The sequence below is a fragment of the Phragmites australis genome, chromosome 6, assembly GCF_958298935.1.
Source record: "Phragmites australis chromosome 6, lpPhrAust1.1, whole genome shotgun sequence".
Lineage (NCBI taxonomy): Eukaryota > Viridiplantae > Streptophyta > Magnoliopsida > Poales > Poaceae > Phragmites > Phragmites australis.
In genome coordinates, this window is record NC_084926.1 from 4,699,876 (window position 1) to 4,721,442 (window position 21,567).

Genomic DNA, 21,567 nt, shown 5'->3' on the forward strand with positions numbered 1-21,567 from the left:
CTATAAAACTTCATTAACAATTTTATACCTTAAGTCACTTAATCTCTATAAGTGATTTAGTCTTCACACTTATTATCAACCTTCTTGAGCTTCTTCTTCTTTTCATAAGCATCACCTAGAGCTCGTTTATTTTGATGCATATATTTGATCTTCTTGACATTCCTCAGTGAACTCATGTACTACCACTTATACATCTCCTATGGATTAACCTACTAACAATTTTTAACAATATTATTAGTTTATAGGTATAATTATTAACTTACCTGAGCATTACCTAGAGTCCATTCATCTTGATGCATATCTCTTCTCCATGCATCACATATGTAACAACCTACTAACAATTTTTAACAATATTGCTAGTCCATATGTATTGTTATTAATTATCAAAACCACACTTATGGGCTAGATGGACTTTCAGGGATTCTATTAGAGATCCGTGCACGCCCTTCTTCTCCGGCGAGCTTCTCGTCGTCTCCAGCGAGCTCCCTTCGGGTTAGGGTTGAGGATTTTCGGGGTTAGGTTCGTGATTTTAGGGTTGCCGATTATATAGGGAGGCCTGGGGAGACCCGCTGACCCAACGGTGGTGGCGTGCGGTGAGCGGGACAGCGAGGCGGTGAGGGCGCCGCCTGCTGCGGTGGCGGGAGATGGCCAGTTGACCTGTGATAGTGACTGGGACGTCGTCATTGAAGAGGTTAGCGGCGACAACGGTTGTGGGTGGCGGCGGAGGCAGCGCACCGCCGGAGCTAGGCAGGGTGGTGACGAAGGCGGGGGAGCTCAGGAAAAAGAGCACCGCATGGGGCCCGTCGGGAGGGGGCGGCGCAAGGAGGGAGGAGGAAGGCTAGCGGGCCACATTGGCACCGGAAAAGACGATAGCGCAGGTGGCGGCGGGGTGAAGAGAACGGTGATGGCAGGCTAATGAGTGAGATAGGGTTATGGTTTATTTTATATGATCTGACATCCGATCCAGATCGAAGAGTCAAGAATTCGATAGATTTGAGACATTAAAAACCATCAACAATTGGCTAGCAAGTCCCTTTTTATAATTGCAAATTTGCAGTTTAAAGCCAGAGTAGTGGCAAATATGCAATTTGCCCAAAATGGCTTAGCTGCTGCACGAAGAGCATTAGATTCTCAAGCTGTCCGATTCAGCACCCGTGAATGGTGATACTCCAGTTTGATATGCCTATAAATTTTGGAAATCTGACGCATGTGGTGGCGAGTCCTCGCTCGAGACGATGCGATTCGCAGACTCCACGTTCATTTGTTCCAACTACTCGCTTTGCGTGGACGTGATGCGTTGATCAAGTTTTTGGAGATCATGATTCTCTATCATGGATGAATCAGATGATAGTTCAGTCCAATGTCAGCTGCTTGTTATAATCACACCTTGCAGTAAGAGCCAAAACTACAATAAAAAAAATATCTACACAAGTACTTCAAACATTCTGTTTAAAAAAAAAAAAAAGGTGTGCTTCGAGTCGTCCACTGGCTATAAGCTAGCAATGGACTGAAGTTGTTCTATTGAGTTGGAAACATTAACTGAAAATTCTGGAGCAATTTACATCTTGTCAAGACTAATACTTATCCGAAGAAATTTGTAGCTCAGTTACATCATTTTCTAGTGTATAATCTGATTTCTTCTGATTATACACCGTAATATCCACCGGCATATAGTAGGGAAAAATGACGTTTAATTAGATATTTTGTTGTTTGTGCAGGGTGATTGCAAGGTTATATAAATAGGCTCTAGGTAAAGAAAAGGAAAACTGATTTCCTATGCTAAAATAGACAGCCTATTGATGTTACAGGTAATACAGGGTCGGAAAAATCTCTGCTACAATGTCAGTTGCCAAACCCAAATGGTGATTTCGTCCTGCTGCCACCTTCCCCATACTGTTCATTCCATTTTCTTAATTCATTCATACTTGTTGCGTCATAGGAAACAGATGGGCTCACCTGTATCGTGAAAATAACCAATGTTAAAACACGAGATTAGTCAGTGAAGGGAAATCAGGGTTACAATACCTTAGCTTTCGCTTGGATAAAATCATCCAATTTAAGGGGTCTCAAATAACTGCTTTCGTTACTCACACCTCCCTAGAAAAGATGGGAATCATGTCAGGAAGCAACATAATCTTGATGATAGAAAGTTTCGCGCATGTGAACAGTTAAAAGAGTACAGGTACCTTCTTTTCTTCCTCTAAAAGTTCATGAACGGGCCTATATGCTGCAGCTACGCATAGGTTCTGCAGAAACAATGAATGGTTTACACATAGACACAAAAAAGAGGAGGACAGTTCCATTGTTCTGAACGGCAGGAAACAAGAATATAATGATTGCTCGAGTTTGATACCTTTAGGTCGCTCCCTGAATAACCTTCTGTGGCATTTGCAAGTTCATCAAATTTAAAATCAGATTCTAGTTTTTCTTTAGCAAGTAAAATCTTGAGGATTTTCATTCGGTTCTGTGCGTCTGGAAGGTCAACATGTATCCTGTAGACCATGGAACCAAAGAATATCTTGCTAGACGAGCATTGCTTACATTTATCTAGGAAGCAAGAACATGGATTTAGATATTACCGTCTAGGTAAACGCCGTATCACAGCATCATCCAGATCAAATGGACGATTTGTCGCACCAAGAATGAGGATCCGTTGGCTCTCTTTGGATCTGAGACCATCCCAAGCTGCCATAAATTCATTTCGCATCCTTCTTGTTGCTTCATGCTCAAATGCACCTCCTCTTGCACCAAGTAAGCTGTCAACCTGTAGTATCAACCAAATTGCATCAGACCAGGCCGCCTTGCTAAACCATTGTATGTTGAATCGTATCCAATTTCAACCAAAATAACGACAATAAATGTTTCAAGAGTACATAAGCACTTCTTTTTTCTTCTTTCATTTCTGTGAACATACCTCGTCCACAAATATGATAACCGGGGCTAGTCGACTGGCAAAGGAGAAAAGGGCCTTCGTGAGCTTCTCAGCGTCTCCAAACCACTGTTTAAATAAAAATTAAGGCACTGCTTGATTGGAAAATGAGCTTGCATATATGCATGGGATAGTGCAGGTGGATGATCCATTTGTTTAGGATCATGCACGTTCTTTGGTTGCTTGTACAAAAAGTGTATAATAATTTGTTTAGTATAATGTTGATGCAGGATTACTACAAATGGTCTTGGCTGCTTGAATTATATATGTCATAATTGTATCAAATTGGACAAAATGGTGTTTGCCGTGTTGAATTAGATGTCATAACTGTATAGAATTTGACTCCAAAAAAACTAAAATTATATGTTTAAAATTATCAATAGTTGCCAGCTATTACCTGTAGTCAGTAGTCACTGTTACAGTATAGTAATGACCATATAGATCATCACTAGTTATCACCAGTCATCACTAATTGACACAAATCACCACCAATTTTAGCTAATTGTCACCAATTAAATCACATTATTAGCCACTAATTATCACTAGTCATCACTACGATGCGTGATTAGGCAAGCCTGCACCAACCCGATGCAGCATGAAAGAAAAACCTTGAAATACGGCGCATAAGAGGAACATCCTAATAGTCATAAATTGAATCCAATTATCCTGCATAATATTTTAATCACGCCGCAAATTCAATCAAACACAGGGATGTGCTCTCGCCCTGCATCATCCCATACAGGAATGTCTAATGCCCCAATCAGGCAAAGCCTATGTTAATAACAGAATTGTTTTTGCTGTAAAAAAATAATATAAAATTGTTATAATCCAGTTTTTCGCAAAAGAAATTTCATGTATGTGATGAGCCCACATTGGTAGCTTTCATGAAGTTAAGTCAATGGCCAAACCCAAAACATATGCCTACATAGAAGAAAACTACCAAGATTGGATGTTGTTCTATTCAAACATCATTTTCAGGTGTTCACAGCTCATCCAGTAACATGGATTATACTGCCTTTTAGAACTTTACTGCAAGAAATAATATCCCAGGTGACAAATATTATGAAAATATCCATAACTGGAGACAAGTAAATGAAATTACCTTTGATGTAAGTGTAGAACCAGTTATGCTGATAAAATTTGCTCCAGCTTCTGTTGCAAGGGCTTTTGCCAAGAGTGTTTTTCCTGTTCCAGGAGGGCCAAAAAGCAACACACCTTTACAGGGCTGAAAAGGTCCACACAACATGTACTTGTTAGAAATCCAGTAAAGCATTTAGACCACTTCAAATATACATAAACTTCTGATAAGATGACTATGACGAGGTAGACCAATTGATAGAACATCCAGAACTGAAATATTAAGAGAACAAAACTCAAGCAACAATCTGTCTAAGAACCCTGTAAGTGGTTATTTCACTTGCAGAATCTCCTCGTCTGGTTTATCTGCAAGCATGTATTTCAATTGTGGAATTTCTGCATTTGGTTTATCTTAATAATTTATCTAAGAACAAACCTATGTTAATAACTTGAAAGCTGAAATTTATTTCTGCATGCATACGAAATTTCCTATGTTTTAATCATCAATTGCACTTTTGTTCCCTCACACGTGCAGGAGGACTGCATGTCATTATATTTAGAGAAGAGGGGGGGAAACCCAAGCACAAAACACCCAACAAAGCAAAAAACAAAAGGAAAACTAGCTAACTATTATGTGAATAGCAACTATCATAAAAACTAGCTCTAGATACAATTAGTGAATAAATATGCAGTCATCTATGATAAATTGATAACAATTTACTGCTACACAAGAGCCCAGCTATTAATTTTTTACAGATAAAGAATAGTTTGATGTCCAAAAGCGGATCAAGATCAGATAGCAAAAGGCTATGAGGACATAATGTATGCAACCACATTTTGTTTACATTTGTTAGCAATATTGGTGTTAGTTCACTAGAGTGCAAAATAGATGCTGCGAAAGTGCAAAGTGAATGGGAATAGGATCATTCCAAAAGATACAGACAGTTATTGCTATCACATCTTTTTCTATCATAGCAACCACAAATACATTGGAACACCTTGTGTAGCATCTACTTCATGTGATCACTAATACCACATCATAACATTAAACTCAGGTACGAAACAAGCTTTTGGAAGCTTCAAAGACAATGCTGAAGCAATATCTTAGAGGTATTTCAATATGAAAAATCAAGGCAAAAAAATTATATTTGTTTTTTGCAATAACTAACTCCTTCCCACCTTGCCTTCTGAGTTCATGCTAATATAAAACGGACTTCTGTTTAAAACAAAGCAATAACCTAAATGCAATATTCAAGATTCCATGATATTTCTAGCAGAAAAGGTGATGCAGTAATGATATGTCAAGCAGAACAGCAAGTCATACCCTTAATAAGTTCCCGTGTGAAAAAAGCTCAGGCCTCCTCATAGGAAGAGTAACAAGTTCATCCAATGTCCTCTTGACGTCCTCGAGTGCACCAATATCCTCGAATTTAACTCCAATTTCATTGGGAGGTATAACAGCGGAAATGAAATTGCGTTCATACTCATCTTTAGCCAAAATCTAAAGTTAAGGAGCTTATGAGTTTGGATAGGAATATAGGACAAGAAGCTATGATAAGATAACAGAAAAGTGGAACAGATAAGCTGCTGAATACCTTCAAATTTTGAGAGGATTTCTTAGTTGTAATACCCTGCTCCTTTAGCCTCTCAATTGCTATATCCAGACTTCACATAAATGAAAACATTAATGGTAAGGGACCAACCAGAGTAAAATGACCAACTAAAACATTTGTCAATGTCAAGTAGAAGTACCTCTCACGGGGAATGATTAACCTGTCACCTTTGATAGAAGGAAGAACTGTTGATGACAGATAATGACTTCTAGCCCATCCAATGACCTTCTCTGCTTCTGCAATGAACAATAAACTCACTGAGTACTCACTCACATCAGCTCCACCTTGGGACTGGCAATGGAAACCTGTGACCGTTAAGTAAAGGAAGAACAAAAGCAAAATATAATGATCCAACTTTGTTACTTCAACGTGTGCAATTGTGCACTTTGCACAGAATAGCATTAGGATAATGAATATTTTAAATAATTTTCCATCTGCAACCGGCCAAATAAAGTGTTTACTGGAAAATCCCAGTCTGTTCTTCCCCGGGGGATAAAGAGGATTAAGTTTAATCATTTAATGGATACAGAACAGTTCACAATTAATTATCAACAACGGGCTTTTTTACATTAATTATCAAGAACAGTTCACGATTACATTATTTTTACATGTCGAAATATCATGCTGCCATTAAGAAAGCTTCACCACGACATGATTTATCTGGCACCAGGATTCTAGGACAGGTAACCAGCCCCAAAACAGACACTGCCACCTAGGTGAAACCAGGATGCAGGTACAGTTGATTACAGTAGTTGAGAGTTAGAGTGGAAGTTCAAGTTAGCCAATAGTAGTGGCTCCCGTGAAGAGTCACTCAACCCAAAAAGGAAACTAGGATATTATTAAATAGTTGGTGAGAAATTCCAATGAACTTCTCGAAGAAATGATTTTTCCTTCCAAAATTTTCACGCAATGCACCAGAACAGGACAAGCCGGTAATAAATAATCAACTGATATCATATTCATGAAATTCCAGCACAAGCATGAACTGAAAATATTGAGTAGACATACTTTGTGTTGTTAAAACAACACCATCAGACTTCACATGCAAAAGCTCCACGCAAGATAGATCATGCTCTTCAAGCACCTGCATTAATCAATCATGGTTTACAGGAGTCAGGAACTACGTAAGAGAAGTGGAAACCCGCATGGCAATGCAGGCAGATGAATGGAAAGCGCAAGATCTGCATCCAAACCTTGTGCAATTTAACAAGGTTATGCCTTGAAATAATAATTTTTCTATCCTCTTCGATCTGGTTATTGAAAACTCGTAGTTGCTCATCTTCCTGTAAGTAAAATAAATAAAGAAAAAGGTCAGGGGCTTTAGGCCCTCCAGCTACAGGGAACTTGTACTTGAAATGTGAACTAGGCACTGTGACTAAATGATTTGATAACTACAGGCAACATTGTTGATGGAGGGCACATTCAATAGTTCATTTTCTGGTGTAGCTTTGCAAATCAGATGGACAAAAGAAGCTAACCTCTGGAAGAGGAACAATGAGACTATTGGTGAAGAGCTTTGCTATGTCACTGGACCTCGAGTATTTTTGTCCCTTTATGCCCCCTACCAGCCGCTTCAGTGATGATGGCTGCATAGAAACATTTCAAATGAGTAGGTACTAATTGTAAAATATGAGAATTGAAAAGACAAACTTTCATAGACAATGTTAGAACAAAAGTAGTTATTTCAAATAGTACAAAAGGAAAGGTAAAACAAGGCTAATCATACAGCTTCTTCATCATTTATGCAAACAACATTTTATAAGGAACTAATAAGTAATTCCTTTTCGGTACCACAATTTCAATTTGTGCCAAAACAAGCAGGTCTACACCCAGGCATAAACCAAGTTCATTTAATGACCCACATTCTCTACTCACTACTCTTAAGGAATACCAAATATATATCACCAGTCATCATGTGCAAATAAGGTGATGATAATAATAAGTTGACCTAAGAGCTTGCTAGATAGTCATGCTACACAATGTAAAGCAACTATCAGTGTTTTATGAACCAGTTGTAATGCACAAAAAAAGTTTAGTTTAACTGATCCCTTATCCAGGAAATGAGAAGCAGCGTTTAAGCTGTATCTAGGAGTAGGAAACAACAGTGACTCAATGATGCAAAGCTCATGCATTAGTTACCAAAAGAATGGAAATAATCAACCAAGATCCTTGATGCAAGAAACAATAGAATCCAATCAAACATGTTTTTACATTTTTTATAAAAAAAAAGTCAAGAAAGGCCATGTATGCAAGTACTGAAGAAACAATATTCAGATTTGCATTATAGATGAATGAAAGAAGTTATCTCATGATTACAGCAAAGAAGTGCCAGACAATATATGTTCATTAGAACAATATAAAACAATTACCAGTGAAGACAGGCGAGAGAGATTGTGGAACATCAGCGTGGGCTGTACATGTCCACAACACATATAAGAACTAACAAAATTGCTTCATAAGTTGAAATTAAGCAGGCTCAAGAGTTAATAAAGCTTACAGCTTCCTTATCCTTGGGTGCTGCTGCCATTATGTTGTGCCCACATATCAATACTACTGGTCCGGTAAGTCGGTCAAACATTTCCTCAACCCTTTGCACAAACTCTCTGCGATCTGATTTTGAAACCGCTCTAGATAACCATTGGGAACTGTCTGGAAAGTAGACAATTATTGGCTCTAAAGATGGGAGAACCTACCCCCAAAAAAATATCATAAGCAAGTCAATAGAGAGATAAATTTATTGAATGAGAACAACAACACAATGACAATATTGGGGAATTAAAACCATTACTAAGGAGTGGTTTTCATACACATATGAAAAGCAGCATATTTTGAAAACTTATGTAAACCATATATGTCAAGATATCTTTTGAGAAATGACCTCACAAAGTGCATCAAGTGCGATATGCCAATCTTCCGATTCAGTATCATGATCATGCGCAATATCCTGAGCTAAGGCACAAGGAAATCAGATGAAGTCAAGGTGCTAAATCACAAATCAAAGAGATCAAATGACTGTCGGTGATACAGAAAAGAGGCATACAATCAACCCAGTAACTAGTTGGTTTTGCATTTTCCTCCTTGCTAGTTACATCTTTATCATCATCATGTGATTTCTCTGTTGGAGGGTCAAATATGACAGCAATTTGATCACCATTGATCTCGTATACCTCCCCACGCTGTCCATTTGATAAAGTCCTGAGATAATTAGAGTTAGAAATGTTCCTCTTCATAATCTATAAGAATAATTGTTCAGACAGAATGATAAGCGCAAATGTGGCATCTATTTGTGTAGGTTTCAGCATGCATGGTAGAAATGCCAACAGCAAAGAATCCCCCCTCATAAAAAGAGGACCATAAAGACAGATGGAGAACCAATTGTTTAAGCAACCACAAATCAGCTATTTGCCAACACATTTCACCTGGACAGATTTGCCAAATTCCAAAATACTCCAACTCAGAATACAAAGTTGCATTAATCACTCATGTGAGAGAAACTACCTTCTTAAACTATCATATTGTCAAAGTGGAAGGTGAGTTAATGAGATATTCAGTATGTTACTGACAAAACTGTTGTGCAATATTCAATACCATGATATGTTCTCACATGTTGCTAATAATGCATGCTTCAGCTTACATCGACACTTCTACTGATAACAGATAGCTGAAACTCCAAGGGAAGGTCACAATAGAGTTTGTTCCTTGGCATGGGAGAAAATACTATATAAATGGGAGGCCAGAACTGGTAGTAGCAAAAGATAGGGTGTGCTACAAAACCATTTTGTCCTGTTCCATGTTAGAATGATATACCCACCCACCTGCCACTAATAAAAGTATAGGCATTTCTTGAGCCATCTTGAGTAGGTATTTTCCCCAAAATGATCCTGTGTATGATATACACAGTAGATATCAGTGTTAATGTGAAGAAACTGAACTTCTAACATGAAGTACAGTAAGTTTATTGTGATCTAAAGCACTCATGAAACCAGGAAATAGGTGTATTTCCTAACTTGACCAATACGGTGGAGAAAAATATACCACTATGCATGAATGCCAGCACATATGTGTACATGCTCACGTGCTTATACCAAAGCCAAACTAACCACACCCACAAGACCAAACCCAAACCAACCATCATGTGCTTGTCTGCACCACACATGAAGATAGGAGGCACACGCCAATGCCATGATCTTGAAACTATCTAATATGACTCCTATAGGCCATCTTCTAGGTTCAAATCTGAACCCTGCCATACCTTCAAGGGTAATCATCCTTTCCAATGTGTCATCCCTTTCCATTTGACTCCTCAAGCAACCCTTAATCTAATACGCCCTTGTTCATCCTTAGTAAAATATGAAGTTTCTTCTTTTAGCATCTTCTGGATTTCCTTATCCTCATTCTGAGCCACTTTAATTTGTTCTATCAAAGTACGCTGAATTTCTAATGTTGCTAGCATACCTTGATCAACAAATTCTAGCTTTACTTGATGAATTTCTTAAAAAACATGAATAGGCACGTGCACGCGCTATGCACAGCTAGAGTTCAGAGGCCAGATTTTTCTGGGCTCAGGCCAGAGTTTTGCACCAGTCAATTTTAGGCCCGGCCCAGCTAGGTATGAAGATCAAATCATGGTTCATATATCTTTGTGTTGACATCTAAAAATTAATAAATCTTGATTTTTATTTGTAAAAGAAATAAAGATAAATATTTTCAGGCTTCAGGCTCAACCATGTCAACCAGGCGTTTCAAGGTTGAAACTTTTGAGGACCTACCTGGGGTTTGAACATAGAACACAGCATAGCTGCAAACATCATGCAATACATAACTTGATAATGTAATACATAATTTGATAAGCACCTAACTGTGATTAAACCACTTATCTAAACAAGGAAGCATCATCTTGCTACACTATTTAAGATTCGAGTGACAGAACAAAGACAAATGGGTCAAGACCCAAGTCATGGTGCCAGCCAGGCAAGGTAAATCAGGTCACCATCTATACTGATATCAAAAGCATCAGTTGCTTTGTTTTCTACATCCAACCGCCTTAGTTTACACAGGTCAGTCCTATCCATCTATTCAACTGCATACAATGGCTCCTGTTGATTCTGTGTTCCGCCTTCCTCCAACAATATAAACATTAATGCTTCTAATATTGCCCCTAATCACCATCACCACACCTAATTGATAACTCTAACACCACTAATCTAACCCCTAATCACCACCATTTAATTAAAAATGTGCATTGCTCGTGCACAGTTACTAGTGCACATTTAAAACGAACATGGAAGTTTATCATGACACAGGAAAATAAATAGAAAGAGAGTCAAAATCCAACAATAACCTCTGATCTGCTTCAACAACTGCGGAGGCCCCAACAAACTTGACCCTATCGCCTGAAAAGCAGTATTGCAACATTAGAAAAATCAGATTAAAGCTCCAACATCCAAACACTTAAAGTTATATACGATTTTGAAGTATTTTATGCCCTGAGATACATGTCCAGCGAGTTCATCCGTCAGCACCTCAACCAAAACATCGAACATTATGCTTTTATTCATTTTCCACTATGAAATATTTTCTCAATCCCTCCCTTAGATGAAGCTGATTTGACTTTGGAGTTGGTGCAGGCGTGCAGCTATGTGCAAAGTAGTGACAATAAAGAGGGATTAAGCCTACAATATGCTCAGGCAGTCATGGGTTTAACTTCAATCAACAGCAGCTTATTCTTCGATGACAATGGGGGTCAAGACATACTTCAGTTCACCTTAAGTAAAGTCCGAAGACCAAAAAAATCATGATGAAATTGAATATCAAATTACCCCTTTGGAAAGGCCTTTTCTCTTCCTCTAATGACTCAGGAGTTTCAGAAGATTCTGATGCTGTACTTTCTTCACCACCAACAATTCTCTAGAATAACAAGCAAACAAAGGAGAATTATAAGCCAGGAACTTATGAAAGAAGAAATGTCATTAGTGAGGGCAGATAGTAGAAAATGTTGGTTATCCTTGTGTTTGTCTCCAGTAAGGAAAGAAAAATAAAAGCAGCACAAATGACTTGCCTGATTAAAAGTTCATGCAATAACATTAACAAGAACAGAAGTTCTTTTAAACATTCTGTAGTGCAACAGTTTTGTTTTCATCAGATTGAAATTTACTTTTATCTAAACTCACTTTTCATGATATAGTTTAATGTTTGATGTTCCCTTCTTATTACAATGGTATAAGAATGACACAAGATGATTTTTTTTCTGTACAAAAGATGGGAAACCTTTTCGGAAACATAGGGCCAAATATATGATTTCTGTATTGAGGAGAAATATGAAAAGTCATTATTGGTACACTTGGGGAGACTAATAGAATAGATCACCTCGGCGAATTCCTCAATATTACAAGGAACCAACTTTTTTAGGTCATCCGCCGACTTCTTCAAGTCTTCCACAGATTTGATAGCATCCTCGTCGTCACTTTCACTAGACTTTTCATTGTTGCTTGTCCAATCTTCGTCACCATCATTTCCCATTTCAGACTCTGAGCCTTCATCCTCAGACTCAGCATGCTCGTCGTCCTCCTCGCTTTCTGAGTAATCTTCCCCGTAATCCTACAAACCAGGTGAGATATAAGGTTTGCAACACTGCTTTTATACTTTGTAAAGATGCAGAACCTTACATATAGTGCAAGAACACTGCTGTCCAGGACAAGTAGCGGCACTCGCAGCTCATATGCGAGAGCTCTAACCAATCTCTCCCTGTAAAGCTCAGTTCCTGCATTAAACAAATCTCACAACCTAAGCATTTACAACAACATTAAGTATCTGCATCATTGCTGCTTAATACCTGGCGAGCTCTGGAGCAATATCCTCCCTCCAGAGGATGGCAGCCGGGAGCCATACTCTGAAGTGACGCCCTTGTGCCGCAGGTGGGACGCCACACACTCACTCAGCAGGCACCTCGCGTTCTCACTTGCAATACAAAAGGAAGAAACACACATTCTCTAGTCGTTAGCTCATCAGTGTTAGCTTCGTTGAAACAAAACGTCGAACAGATGGTGTGCGCGTCTCACTTGACGTAGTAGGGAAAATTCTGCCACGATAGGGTCCCCTTCTGCCACGGAACCAGGCGGCGCAGGAACTCGTTCCGGAACCTCTCTCGCTTGGTGAGAAACGGCGACTCCCGCCTCTTGCAGCCGGTGAGGAACCGCTCGCCGCTCAGCCACTCCTGCTGGTCCCTCTCCCCGAGCCGCGCGTGCTCCTGCTCGATGCACCTCCCGCTGCTCCCGGCCGCCGAAGAGGCCGCCGCGACGCCCCTCGCCTCCGCGCTGCCGACGCCGCCTTTGGAGCCGTAGAACCGGCACAGCCGCCGGGCAGGGCCGTGCGGCCGCGGCGCCCCGACCGCGCTGAACCTCCTGACGAAGCACCCGCCGCCAGCGCCGCTCGCGGAGATGCCAAGGGAGCTGGAATTGCACCAGAGCGGCGGGTGCAGGAGGAGGCAGCGCAGCCGCATCGCGTGGTACATCTCGGGCGCGCTTGGGGACGACCAAATGGCGGGGAATCCGCCGGCTAGTTCGTGGCGTTGGGCATGTGGGGTTCACGACGTCAGTAGATGGTTGCGCCGAGGATTGGAATGGGACCCGACCTGGGTGGTGAGGGTGGCGGAGACGGTGGCGCACGGCTGCGAGCCTGCGACGGAGACGGAGACGCACGCCACGGCACCCGCCTGGGCTAATCCGTTTCTCAAGCCTTGCCGCTCCTGCTATGGGTTGGGCCGGATTTGGAGCCCATCAAAAAATCGACAGGCCCTTTGTCTACGAGAACCGTCCGACTACGAGAACGTGTTTTTGCCCCCAGCCCAACCCAGGGACTGTCGTTCTCCGGCCCATGAGGCCACGACCAGTGTCCTTTCCCTTCATTGGAATCTCGACACAACGGGGTGACGTTGTCATTAACATATGAACCAGTTCTCAGCGAGCTCTCTGTGTGATGTCGCGCATGTAATCACATCAGAGAATCTCTCTCCCTCGACACCACGTGACCACGGCCGGCACAGGCTGGAGACATTAACCATCGTTGCTATCAAATGCCTGTATGGCGAGGCCCAGCTAACTCTGTATAAGGACATCTCGAGAGAGAGAGAGAAAAAAGAAGAAGAAGAATCTCATTGTGGATGGGATACCGATATAACTGATCTCACGAGTCACGAGCCGGCAAAGAACTAGCATGGGAATCGATACCAAGAGTGCAGTGGTAACACACGAGCCATCGAGTTTGGTCGATAAAGGGAGAAAGAACGGAAGAAGTGAGCTGTCTTGGCGAGTGGTCTCCCACAGGGTCCAGTGGTACTCTCAGTCCACGTTAGGCCTCGGCTTTTTGCCGCATCATTTCCCTTTCTAGATTCACCAGGCAACAGCCAACCAAAAAGTTGTGTACTCGCCTCTGCAATTAACTGAGACGGGTGTGATGGTTCTGATTTTTTTAGGAAGGAGAAACGTGCTGGTGCTGCCTAAAATTGCCGCTTTCAGCAAGTGCAGACGTGGGTCACTGAAATTATTTGTTTGCACTGCTTCCATGCTCGATTAATTCAAACTGACAAGACAGCTCAGCTTCATATACTGTGCTCAGTGCATATCTCAGCGCGCAATTACATGGGCTAGAGTTTGACATAATTATGATTTATGAAGATAAAGCACTATTATCAGTTTCCACCTTCCTGTTTTGGTTTTTCTTACTGGCAATTTCTTATGACATGGGACCAAACAAACCAGTGTGAAGACTATTATCTCGATCTAAGATTGTACTATTATTCAGTGATGTTGCTAGATTTTGTACGGTTCTTCTTTGTTCAGTGAAGTGAAGCCATAGACACGGCATTATTGTTGTTCGTTATCCTCATTTGTATCGCATTGCTGCTCATTTTCACATATCAACGTTTTGTGGCTTCACTCTTAGATTCCAAACCGGCCATTGGTAGATCACTATATAGCTAATAAAAAAACAACCGATGCATCTTCTTCTGTGTTATTCTTCCTTGCTGTGTTATTCTTCTTGTTTCTCTCTTATGGTTGCACCATTGCTATCGTGATCGCTCCACCACCTGATTGTTGCCATATCTACCACTCACACCGGTGTCATGTCTTTAGACCATGCCATCTCCATGCGAAGTAGACCGAGCACTGGCACCACCTCCAATCGCCAAACGATGTATTGGCTAGAACGATGACATCTTCCTCGCCTTGTAGCCCCTTCGAGTCTCCTTGCGTTATTCCCCTTCACCGATCCATTTTGTCACTTCGCAACTGATCCAGCATCTTCCTCACCCTCCGACACTGTCGCATTCAGTTCTCTGATCTATTCTGTTGCTTCGCCACGCCATTTTCTCCGGCGATACTTCTTCCTCACCCTTGGCCCGCCCTTGCTTTTCCCCTGATATCACTGTTTTCTCCCACAACGAATTGTCTCTCACATCTTTGCGTTTCTCTCCCTTCCACCGATATGTTTTGTCACTTGGCTTCCGGTCTCACCGTTTTCCCCCGCAATGATTCTTCCTCACCATCCAGCCCCTGTCCTCGCTTCACCATCAGTCTCGTTTTCTCCTATGATGAATTGTGGTAGTAGTATATACGTATGTTTGTTATCTCGTCTCTTCTATCTCTTATTCTGTTTAAATATGCATATCTCTTATTTCTTTTGATTTGATTTGCCTTGCTAGGTAACAGAAGCAATCTGCTATTCTGGTTTCGTTATAATGGTGTATTTTTTTTCTTTGACTATATAATTCTGGATTTATTTTTTTCGTAATGGCAATGATGGGTAGTAGAGAAGATAACATAGGAGTATTCTGGGTTCAGTGGTTGGTAATTTATAAATATGTATGTAGATAATTTGTTTTTTCTCTAATTAATATGATAATTTTTAGGGCTTGAGAGCGAAAGAGAATGATTCTTTTGTTGACCAGTATTTTTTTTATAATGGCAGTGGTGGGTAAATAGAGAATCTGGTATAGGGGTATTTTAGGTTTATTTTTTTTAATGACAGTGGTGGGTAATAGAGAAACAAACATATGGGTATTTTAGGGGTTTTTTCATAATAGCAGTGGTAGGTAATTTGTAATTATGTATATATGGATATTTTGTTTTTGATTCATGTGATAATTTCTAAGCCTTAGAGTGAAGGAGGATGCTTTTTTGTTGGCCAATCTTCTATCTACTAACTTAGTATAACAAAGTTAAAAGGAGTTACATTCTTTGCTCTTAAGGTCTAGAAATTACCATATTAATCGGTGAAAAAGAAAAATACCAACACCGTTGATGGTTATGGACTATAGCCATAATTGTTATATCTAAATATACTAAATATATAATGTGACTTTAGAGTCCTATTCAGATAAAAATAACACCTGACTCTGACGTCGTAGTAACTTACATTGGAAATATGGACTTTGTCCCGTTCGGACACAAATAAGAGTTCATCTGACACTGTAATAAAATACTAATTTCTAAGCGTACATCCTCTTGACTTTCCACCCTCACGCTTTTGGAGTTGTCAGATTGCAGTTCAATCTGACGTCTCCAAAAGCGAACGAGAGCGACAAGAGCAACATTTTTTTTGTCATGGCACAGAAGCGAACGCTTCGCTTTCCCCTTCCCCTCCCGTCTCTCTCATCTCTCTATCTCTATCTCACATAGATCGGGATGAAGCACTAGAGGGCATCCCCACCTCATTCGCTCCAATTCCAGGACTAGATCCCTAGGAGTTCCTTTCTGTGCGCCTGTCGAAGGGTTAACTCATGTCGCAGGGATCCTGAGGGACCCCTTTTTAGAGATTCGACCGGGGGGGATGATCCTGAATATGTTTGCCGGAGAAATAAATAGATATGAATGCGATGGCTGGTGAGGTGGAATGATCTAGTGCGGAGTGAAGTAAATGCACTGGGGTTTAGACAGGTTCGGGCCGCACGGAGGCGTAGCATCCTACTCCTGTGTGGGTGCTATAAATGTCCTGAGAATATCTCTCAGGAATGTGCTAGTTATAAGAATATTTGTCTATCCTAGAGCCTGGGGCTCCTTGTTCTTCGGTCTGTGTGTATCTGTTGGCTTTGGGTGCTCTTAGACTTCTCGATCTTCTCTACTTCCTTAACTTCTTCAATAGTGCAGAGCTTGCCGGGCTTTTGCAGCCTGAGCGCTTCAACTTCAGCTTGTCTTTGTCCGTGCTGCCGGCCGCTTTAAATACCCGCCGGCAGTAGCGTGCCCCGAAAGGGGGGGCACGAGTTCCAAGGCACCATAAATAAAAAGGGAGTCATCATAGCCACTGTGCGAAGTGACGGAGGTTGAAAACGCGCCCCGCGCCCGGTCATCAGTCGTCATGATGGCATTGCCAACAGGCGCCGTGGAGAGGGCCCACCGGGCAGCCGCAGAGCGGCCCAGCGTGCCCGCTCTATCTTGTTCTCCTGCCACAGCAGCGCAGCAGACGGAACGCCTCGGGCCTCTCGACGTTATCCCAAGGCGCGCCGAATGGCACGTGATGGGACCCGTGCATTTAATGTCCCCACACCCTTCTACCATAATATGGCAGGAACTGACACCGAGCGTGGCCGGAGCAGTTGGAGGTGACAGGCTACGCACTCTCTTAAATGCAACCTCGGGCCTTTCACCTGCTGACACCTCATCGCTGGACCCCTGCGGGGGCCACTGACGGAGGGGCTTCCTGGGTCGTCGGGGAACCGAGTGCTCGGGGGTCACTGTTCACCTCTCCGAGCACTCTCTCCCGGGCATGCTTGTACGGATCCTCAGGGAACCGAGTGCTCGGGGGCCGCGGCTCGCAGCCCCGAGCACTCTCTCCCGGAACTTCCTTTAGTGGGCCCTCGGGGTACTCGGGTGCCCGGGGGGCTACTGCTCACAGCCCCGGGCACACCCCTCCCGGTACTTGGTTCTCCTGGTCGTCGGGGGACTTGGGTGCTCGGGGGTCACCGTTTACCTCCCCGATCACTTTCTTCCCGGTCACTTAGTCTTCGCAGATCATCGAGAAACCCGGGTACTCGGGGACCACTGACTGTGGCCCCGAGCGCCCTCTCCCGGGACTTAGTCTTTTTTACTTTGCAGGGTTCACCCCGCGGGATGGCGCCACGTGACGGATTGCTGGCCTGGCCTCGGGATTCGGGGACCCCTAGTTCCTGATTCACCGACAGCGCCAATAAAGCAATGGGGATAGGTCACTCAAGAACACCATGGCGGTGGTGGAGGCCGCTACCCCTTTGTCGGGGTCATACAAGTTGAGACGTCACGGCGGCCATGGAGTCCGCGGCGATGGTGGATCCCCCTCGGATAACAAGGCGGTGACGGGGATGGGTTTGTCATCTCTGAGAGCTGCAACGACACCCACCACAATGAGCCTTGGATCCTCGCACTCTTGTTGACTTCATTCGCCATCTCTACGCTGCCGGTATGCACTGATGTGCACACAATTAGGGACTAAATAGGTTCCAGAGTGAGACTGTGGTGGATTTTTGGGGGTGATTTCATCGGTTGAAGGAGCCGCGCTCATGGAAAGAGGCCAGGAAAATTGTTTTCTCCTCATTTGTTCAATACAAATTTGGGGTGGGGTTGGGTATCATCTGATTTATTTTTTTTCCCATCATTTTGAGTTAGTGGGAGATGCTCTGATGTGTTCGGTTTAAACTAATTTGATCTTGAATTTGATATGGATTTACTTGTAAAAAGATATAAAATTGCTTTCTATTTTTTATGGATTTACATTTGTAAATTGGAGCAAACTTGCTCCTTTTCATATGTATTTGCTTGTAAACTGAAACAAATTTGTTTTCTAAGTTTGTATATGAACCATTCTGAGTTAGTACAATTTTTTTCTTTGTGAATTGAAACAAAATTATCCTTTGAATCTGTATGAATTAATTTGCTTGCAAATAAAATAAAATTGCTTATGAGGTTATACATATTGCTTGTAAAATTAAACAAAATTTCTCTTTTGTGTCTTACTGATTTGTTTTTGTAAATTGAGGCAATTTGCTCTCAAAAACCTAGGAAAATATACAAATTGCTTTGATTTTTGCTTGGAAACATGTAGTAGATTGATTTGATTTTGCTTTCACACGGTTTTTGTCGAAGGATGAACTCCTATCGCAGGGATCCGGGGGACTCCTTTTTGAGATTCGGCCGGGGGATGATTCTGAATATGTTTGCGGGAGAAATAAATGTGTGTAAATGCGATGGTAGGTGGGATGGAATGATCGAATGCAGAATGCAGTAAATACACTGGGAGGGATTTTTAGACAGGTTCGGGTCGCAGTGAGCGTAATACCCTACTCCTGTGTGGATGCTATAAATGCCCTGAGAATGTCCCTCAGGGATGTTGCTGGTTACAAGAATGTTTGTCTATCCTAGAGCTTTGGGCTCCTTGTTCTTCAGTGGTCTCAGCTTTTGTGCTGGTACTGAGTGTTCTTCTGTCTTCGGTCTTCGTTCCCGTCCGAGAGAGAGAGTTAGAGAACTAGATCTATTTGGATTCGGCCTATTAGTCTCTTAGAATCTGTTCTTGTCCGTGCACACTGGCTCTCTTAAATACTCGCCGGCAGTAGCGTGCCCCGAAAGGGAAGACACGAGTTCCAAGGCGCCATAAATGGAAAAGCTGCCATTATGGGCTGTTGCGCAAAGTGACGACGGGGTTGAAAGCGTGCCCCCAGCCCGGTCTCGGTCATCATGATGGCATTGGCAACGGGCGCCGCGGAGCGGGCCCACCGGGCAGCCACAGAGCAACCCGGCGTGCCCGCCCGGTCTAGTTCGCCTGACACAGCAGGGCGGCAGGCGGGGCGCCTTGAGCCTTGCGATGCTATCCCGAGGCACGCCGGATGACGCGGGATGGGACCCGCGCATTAAATGTCCCCACACCCTTCTGTCAGGATGTGGCAGGGACTGACACCGAGCGTGGCAAGAGCAGTTGGAAGTGACAGGCCACGCACCCTCGTAAATGCAGCATCGGGCCTTTCACTGGCTGACACCTCACCGCTGGACCCCTGTGGGGGCCACCGGCGAAGGACTTCTTGGGCCGTCGGGGAACCGAGTGCTCGGGGGGTCATTGCTCGCATCCCCGAGCACTCTCTCCCGGAAACACCCTCTCTTGGTCATCGGGGAACCGAGTGCTCGGGGGCCACTGTTCACGGCTCCGAGCACTCTCTCCCGGAATTGACTGTTCAGATCCTCGGGGAACCGAGTGCTCGAAGGCCGCGGCTTGCAGCCCCAAGCACTCTCTCCCGGAACTACCTTCCTTGGGTCCTCGGGGTACTCAGATGCACGGGGGCCACTGTTCGTCGCCCCGAGCACACCCTTCCTGGTACTCGGCTTTTCTGGTCGCTGGGGGATTAGAGTGCTCGGGGGGGCACTGTTCATGACCCCGAGCACTCTCTTCCCTGCACCTGGTCTTCGCAGATCGTCGGAGAACTCAGGTACTCGGGGACCACTGTTCATAGCTTCGAGCGTTCTCTCTTGGGACTTAGTTTTCTCGTACTTTAGGGAGATCATCCCTGCGAGAGGTCGCCGCGTGGTAACCTATTGGTCTGGCCTCGAGATTCAGAGATCCCTGGTTCCTGATTCACCGACAGTTTCTAAATTGCTTTTCGAATCATTTGTGACTACTTGCAATTGTTAACGAAATTGCTTTTATATACTTTGGTGAATAGGGGAGAGCCGAACAAGGAAACAATATGTGCAATTTGCATCACATTCGCGCAATATAAGATATTACTAAATATAGAAAAGAGAAAATATATTTAGATATTTTTTTTACAGAAAAAAGAGTGTGCATGCTATTATATGGCATGCACATGCATTCTTTAGTCGCATCCTAAGTAAAATATAAGGTCGCTCAGACACAATAAATAAATACAACTCGAACGGGACTTAGCATAATTCATTGGTCGCTCGAAAATTTTCACGACAGGTCGACTGGATAGGACGGCTGGCAGAGCCAGGTTTCTCACCGGGAACGCCCATTGGTCGCTCGACTTTTTCACGCCATCGTTCGACAGAATCAATAGTTGGCTAGCAATCTAGCAGAATCAGATTTTTGCCGGGATCGCCCACCCTGTTGCTTCCAGAGTTTCTCGCCGGTATCGGCCACACCGCTACTGAAGTTTGTCTCCAGGATGGCCAACCCACGGCCGAGCGATGGGGAGCCCATCCTACGAGCGATGCAGCAAGCCGGACTCTTCTCTTTCACCGTGGCCGGATCTGGAGTTCTGGACGCATATCCGAGGGGGAGCAAGGATGACTTGCTCATGCAGTGGGAGAGCTCTACGCTGGAGCTGTAGAGGAAGAAACATGGGGAACACACGAGCTTTGTGAAGAACAATCCTGATCTCCCATTGCTGTCACAGAACAGCGCCAAATCGGTAGACTAGCATATCTGTCATGCATGCAACCAAACCATCCCAGATCCAAACCTGTTCCTAATCAGGGAGTTAAAAATAGCCCTCCGTGCCGTCAGAAACAGACCGTCGGCCCTAAAATATGCAAAAGCCCAAGAAGTGCGATGCACTAAACGGGAACCGGATTCGGACAAACCAGCGGTATAATTTATGAAACAAATGTGTCTTAGTTATCTGTATCTATCATTTTTGACTGCATAAGTAAATGTAAAAATATGCTCTCAGTCTGGCTCAATAGATACATACAAATAGACTCACTTGTTAGTATCATAACATCATATTCAGATGAGTAAACATCACAATCGTAACTCTTACATTTACTCATACAACCATCAATTCAGTTAACCAAATAAAAAATCAGCTCATTACATCCGTTCAGATGAACTCAAATACAACCAATCAAACACTCTTCTTTTCAACACATATAACTTCACTCAACCTACTTTTCCTCAACTTACTTATAAGATACAACTCATCAAAATTTAATTCGAACAAACAAACACAGTCTAAAAGAATGACGAGTG

The 21,567-nt window shown here is 42.9% G+C and overlaps 1 protein-coding gene across 3 annotated transcripts; it reads right to left on the bottom strand.

Annotated features, from left to right (window-relative positions):
* Positions 1–1,508: 1,508 nt before the first annotated feature.
* On the bottom strand, positions 1,509–13,332 carry LOC133921230 (uncharacterized). Of its 3 annotated transcripts, XM_062366026.1 has the most exons (24): positions 12,678–13,332; positions 12,452–12,576; positions 12,285–12,379; positions 11,986–12,216; positions 11,439–11,526; positions 10,961–11,012; positions 9,435–9,500; positions 8,660–8,814; positions 8,498–8,568; positions 8,117–8,308; positions 7,989–8,030; positions 7,098–7,205; positions 6,813–6,902; positions 6,628–6,703; positions 5,759–5,855; positions 5,602–5,671; positions 5,331–5,507; positions 4,032–4,154; positions 2,915–2,998; positions 2,580–2,764; positions 2,354–2,492; positions 2,187–2,246; positions 2,026–2,097; positions 1,509–1,956 (listed from the first exon to the last, which is right to left on the bottom strand). In XM_062366026.1, the coding sequence occupies exons 1-24, from the start codon at positions 13,127–13,129 to the stop codon at positions 1,843–1,845; spliced, it is 2,964 nt and encodes a 987-aa protein (XP_062222010.1). In that variant the 5' UTR covers positions 13,130–13,332; the 3' UTR covers positions 1,509–1,842. The 3 variants fall into 3 exon arrangements, with proteins under 3 accessions (XP_062222010.1, XP_062222012.1, XP_062222011.1); XM_062366028.1 differs by lacking the exon at positions 9,435–9,500; XM_062366027.1 differs by lacking the exon at positions 7,989–8,030.
* Positions 13,333–21,567: the final 8,235 nt, after the last annotated feature.

What these genes read in the sequence shown, in the direction of transcription:
- LOC133921230 (XM_062366026.1), bottom strand. Translation starts at nt 13,129, where the DNA reads ATGTACCACGCGATGCGGCTGCGCTGCCTCCTCCTGCACCCGCCGCTC. An exon ending in AATCCTCTCAAAATTTGAAG is followed by an intron (nt 5,508 to 5,601) that starts GTATTCAGCAGC and finishes CCTTAACTTTAG; the next exon opens with ATTTTGGCTAAAGATGAGTA. An exon ending in TTTTAGAGGAAGAAAAGAAG is followed by an intron (nt 2,098 to 2,186) that starts GTACCTGTACTC and finishes CATCTTTTCTAG; the next exon opens with GGAGGTGTGAGTAACGAAAG.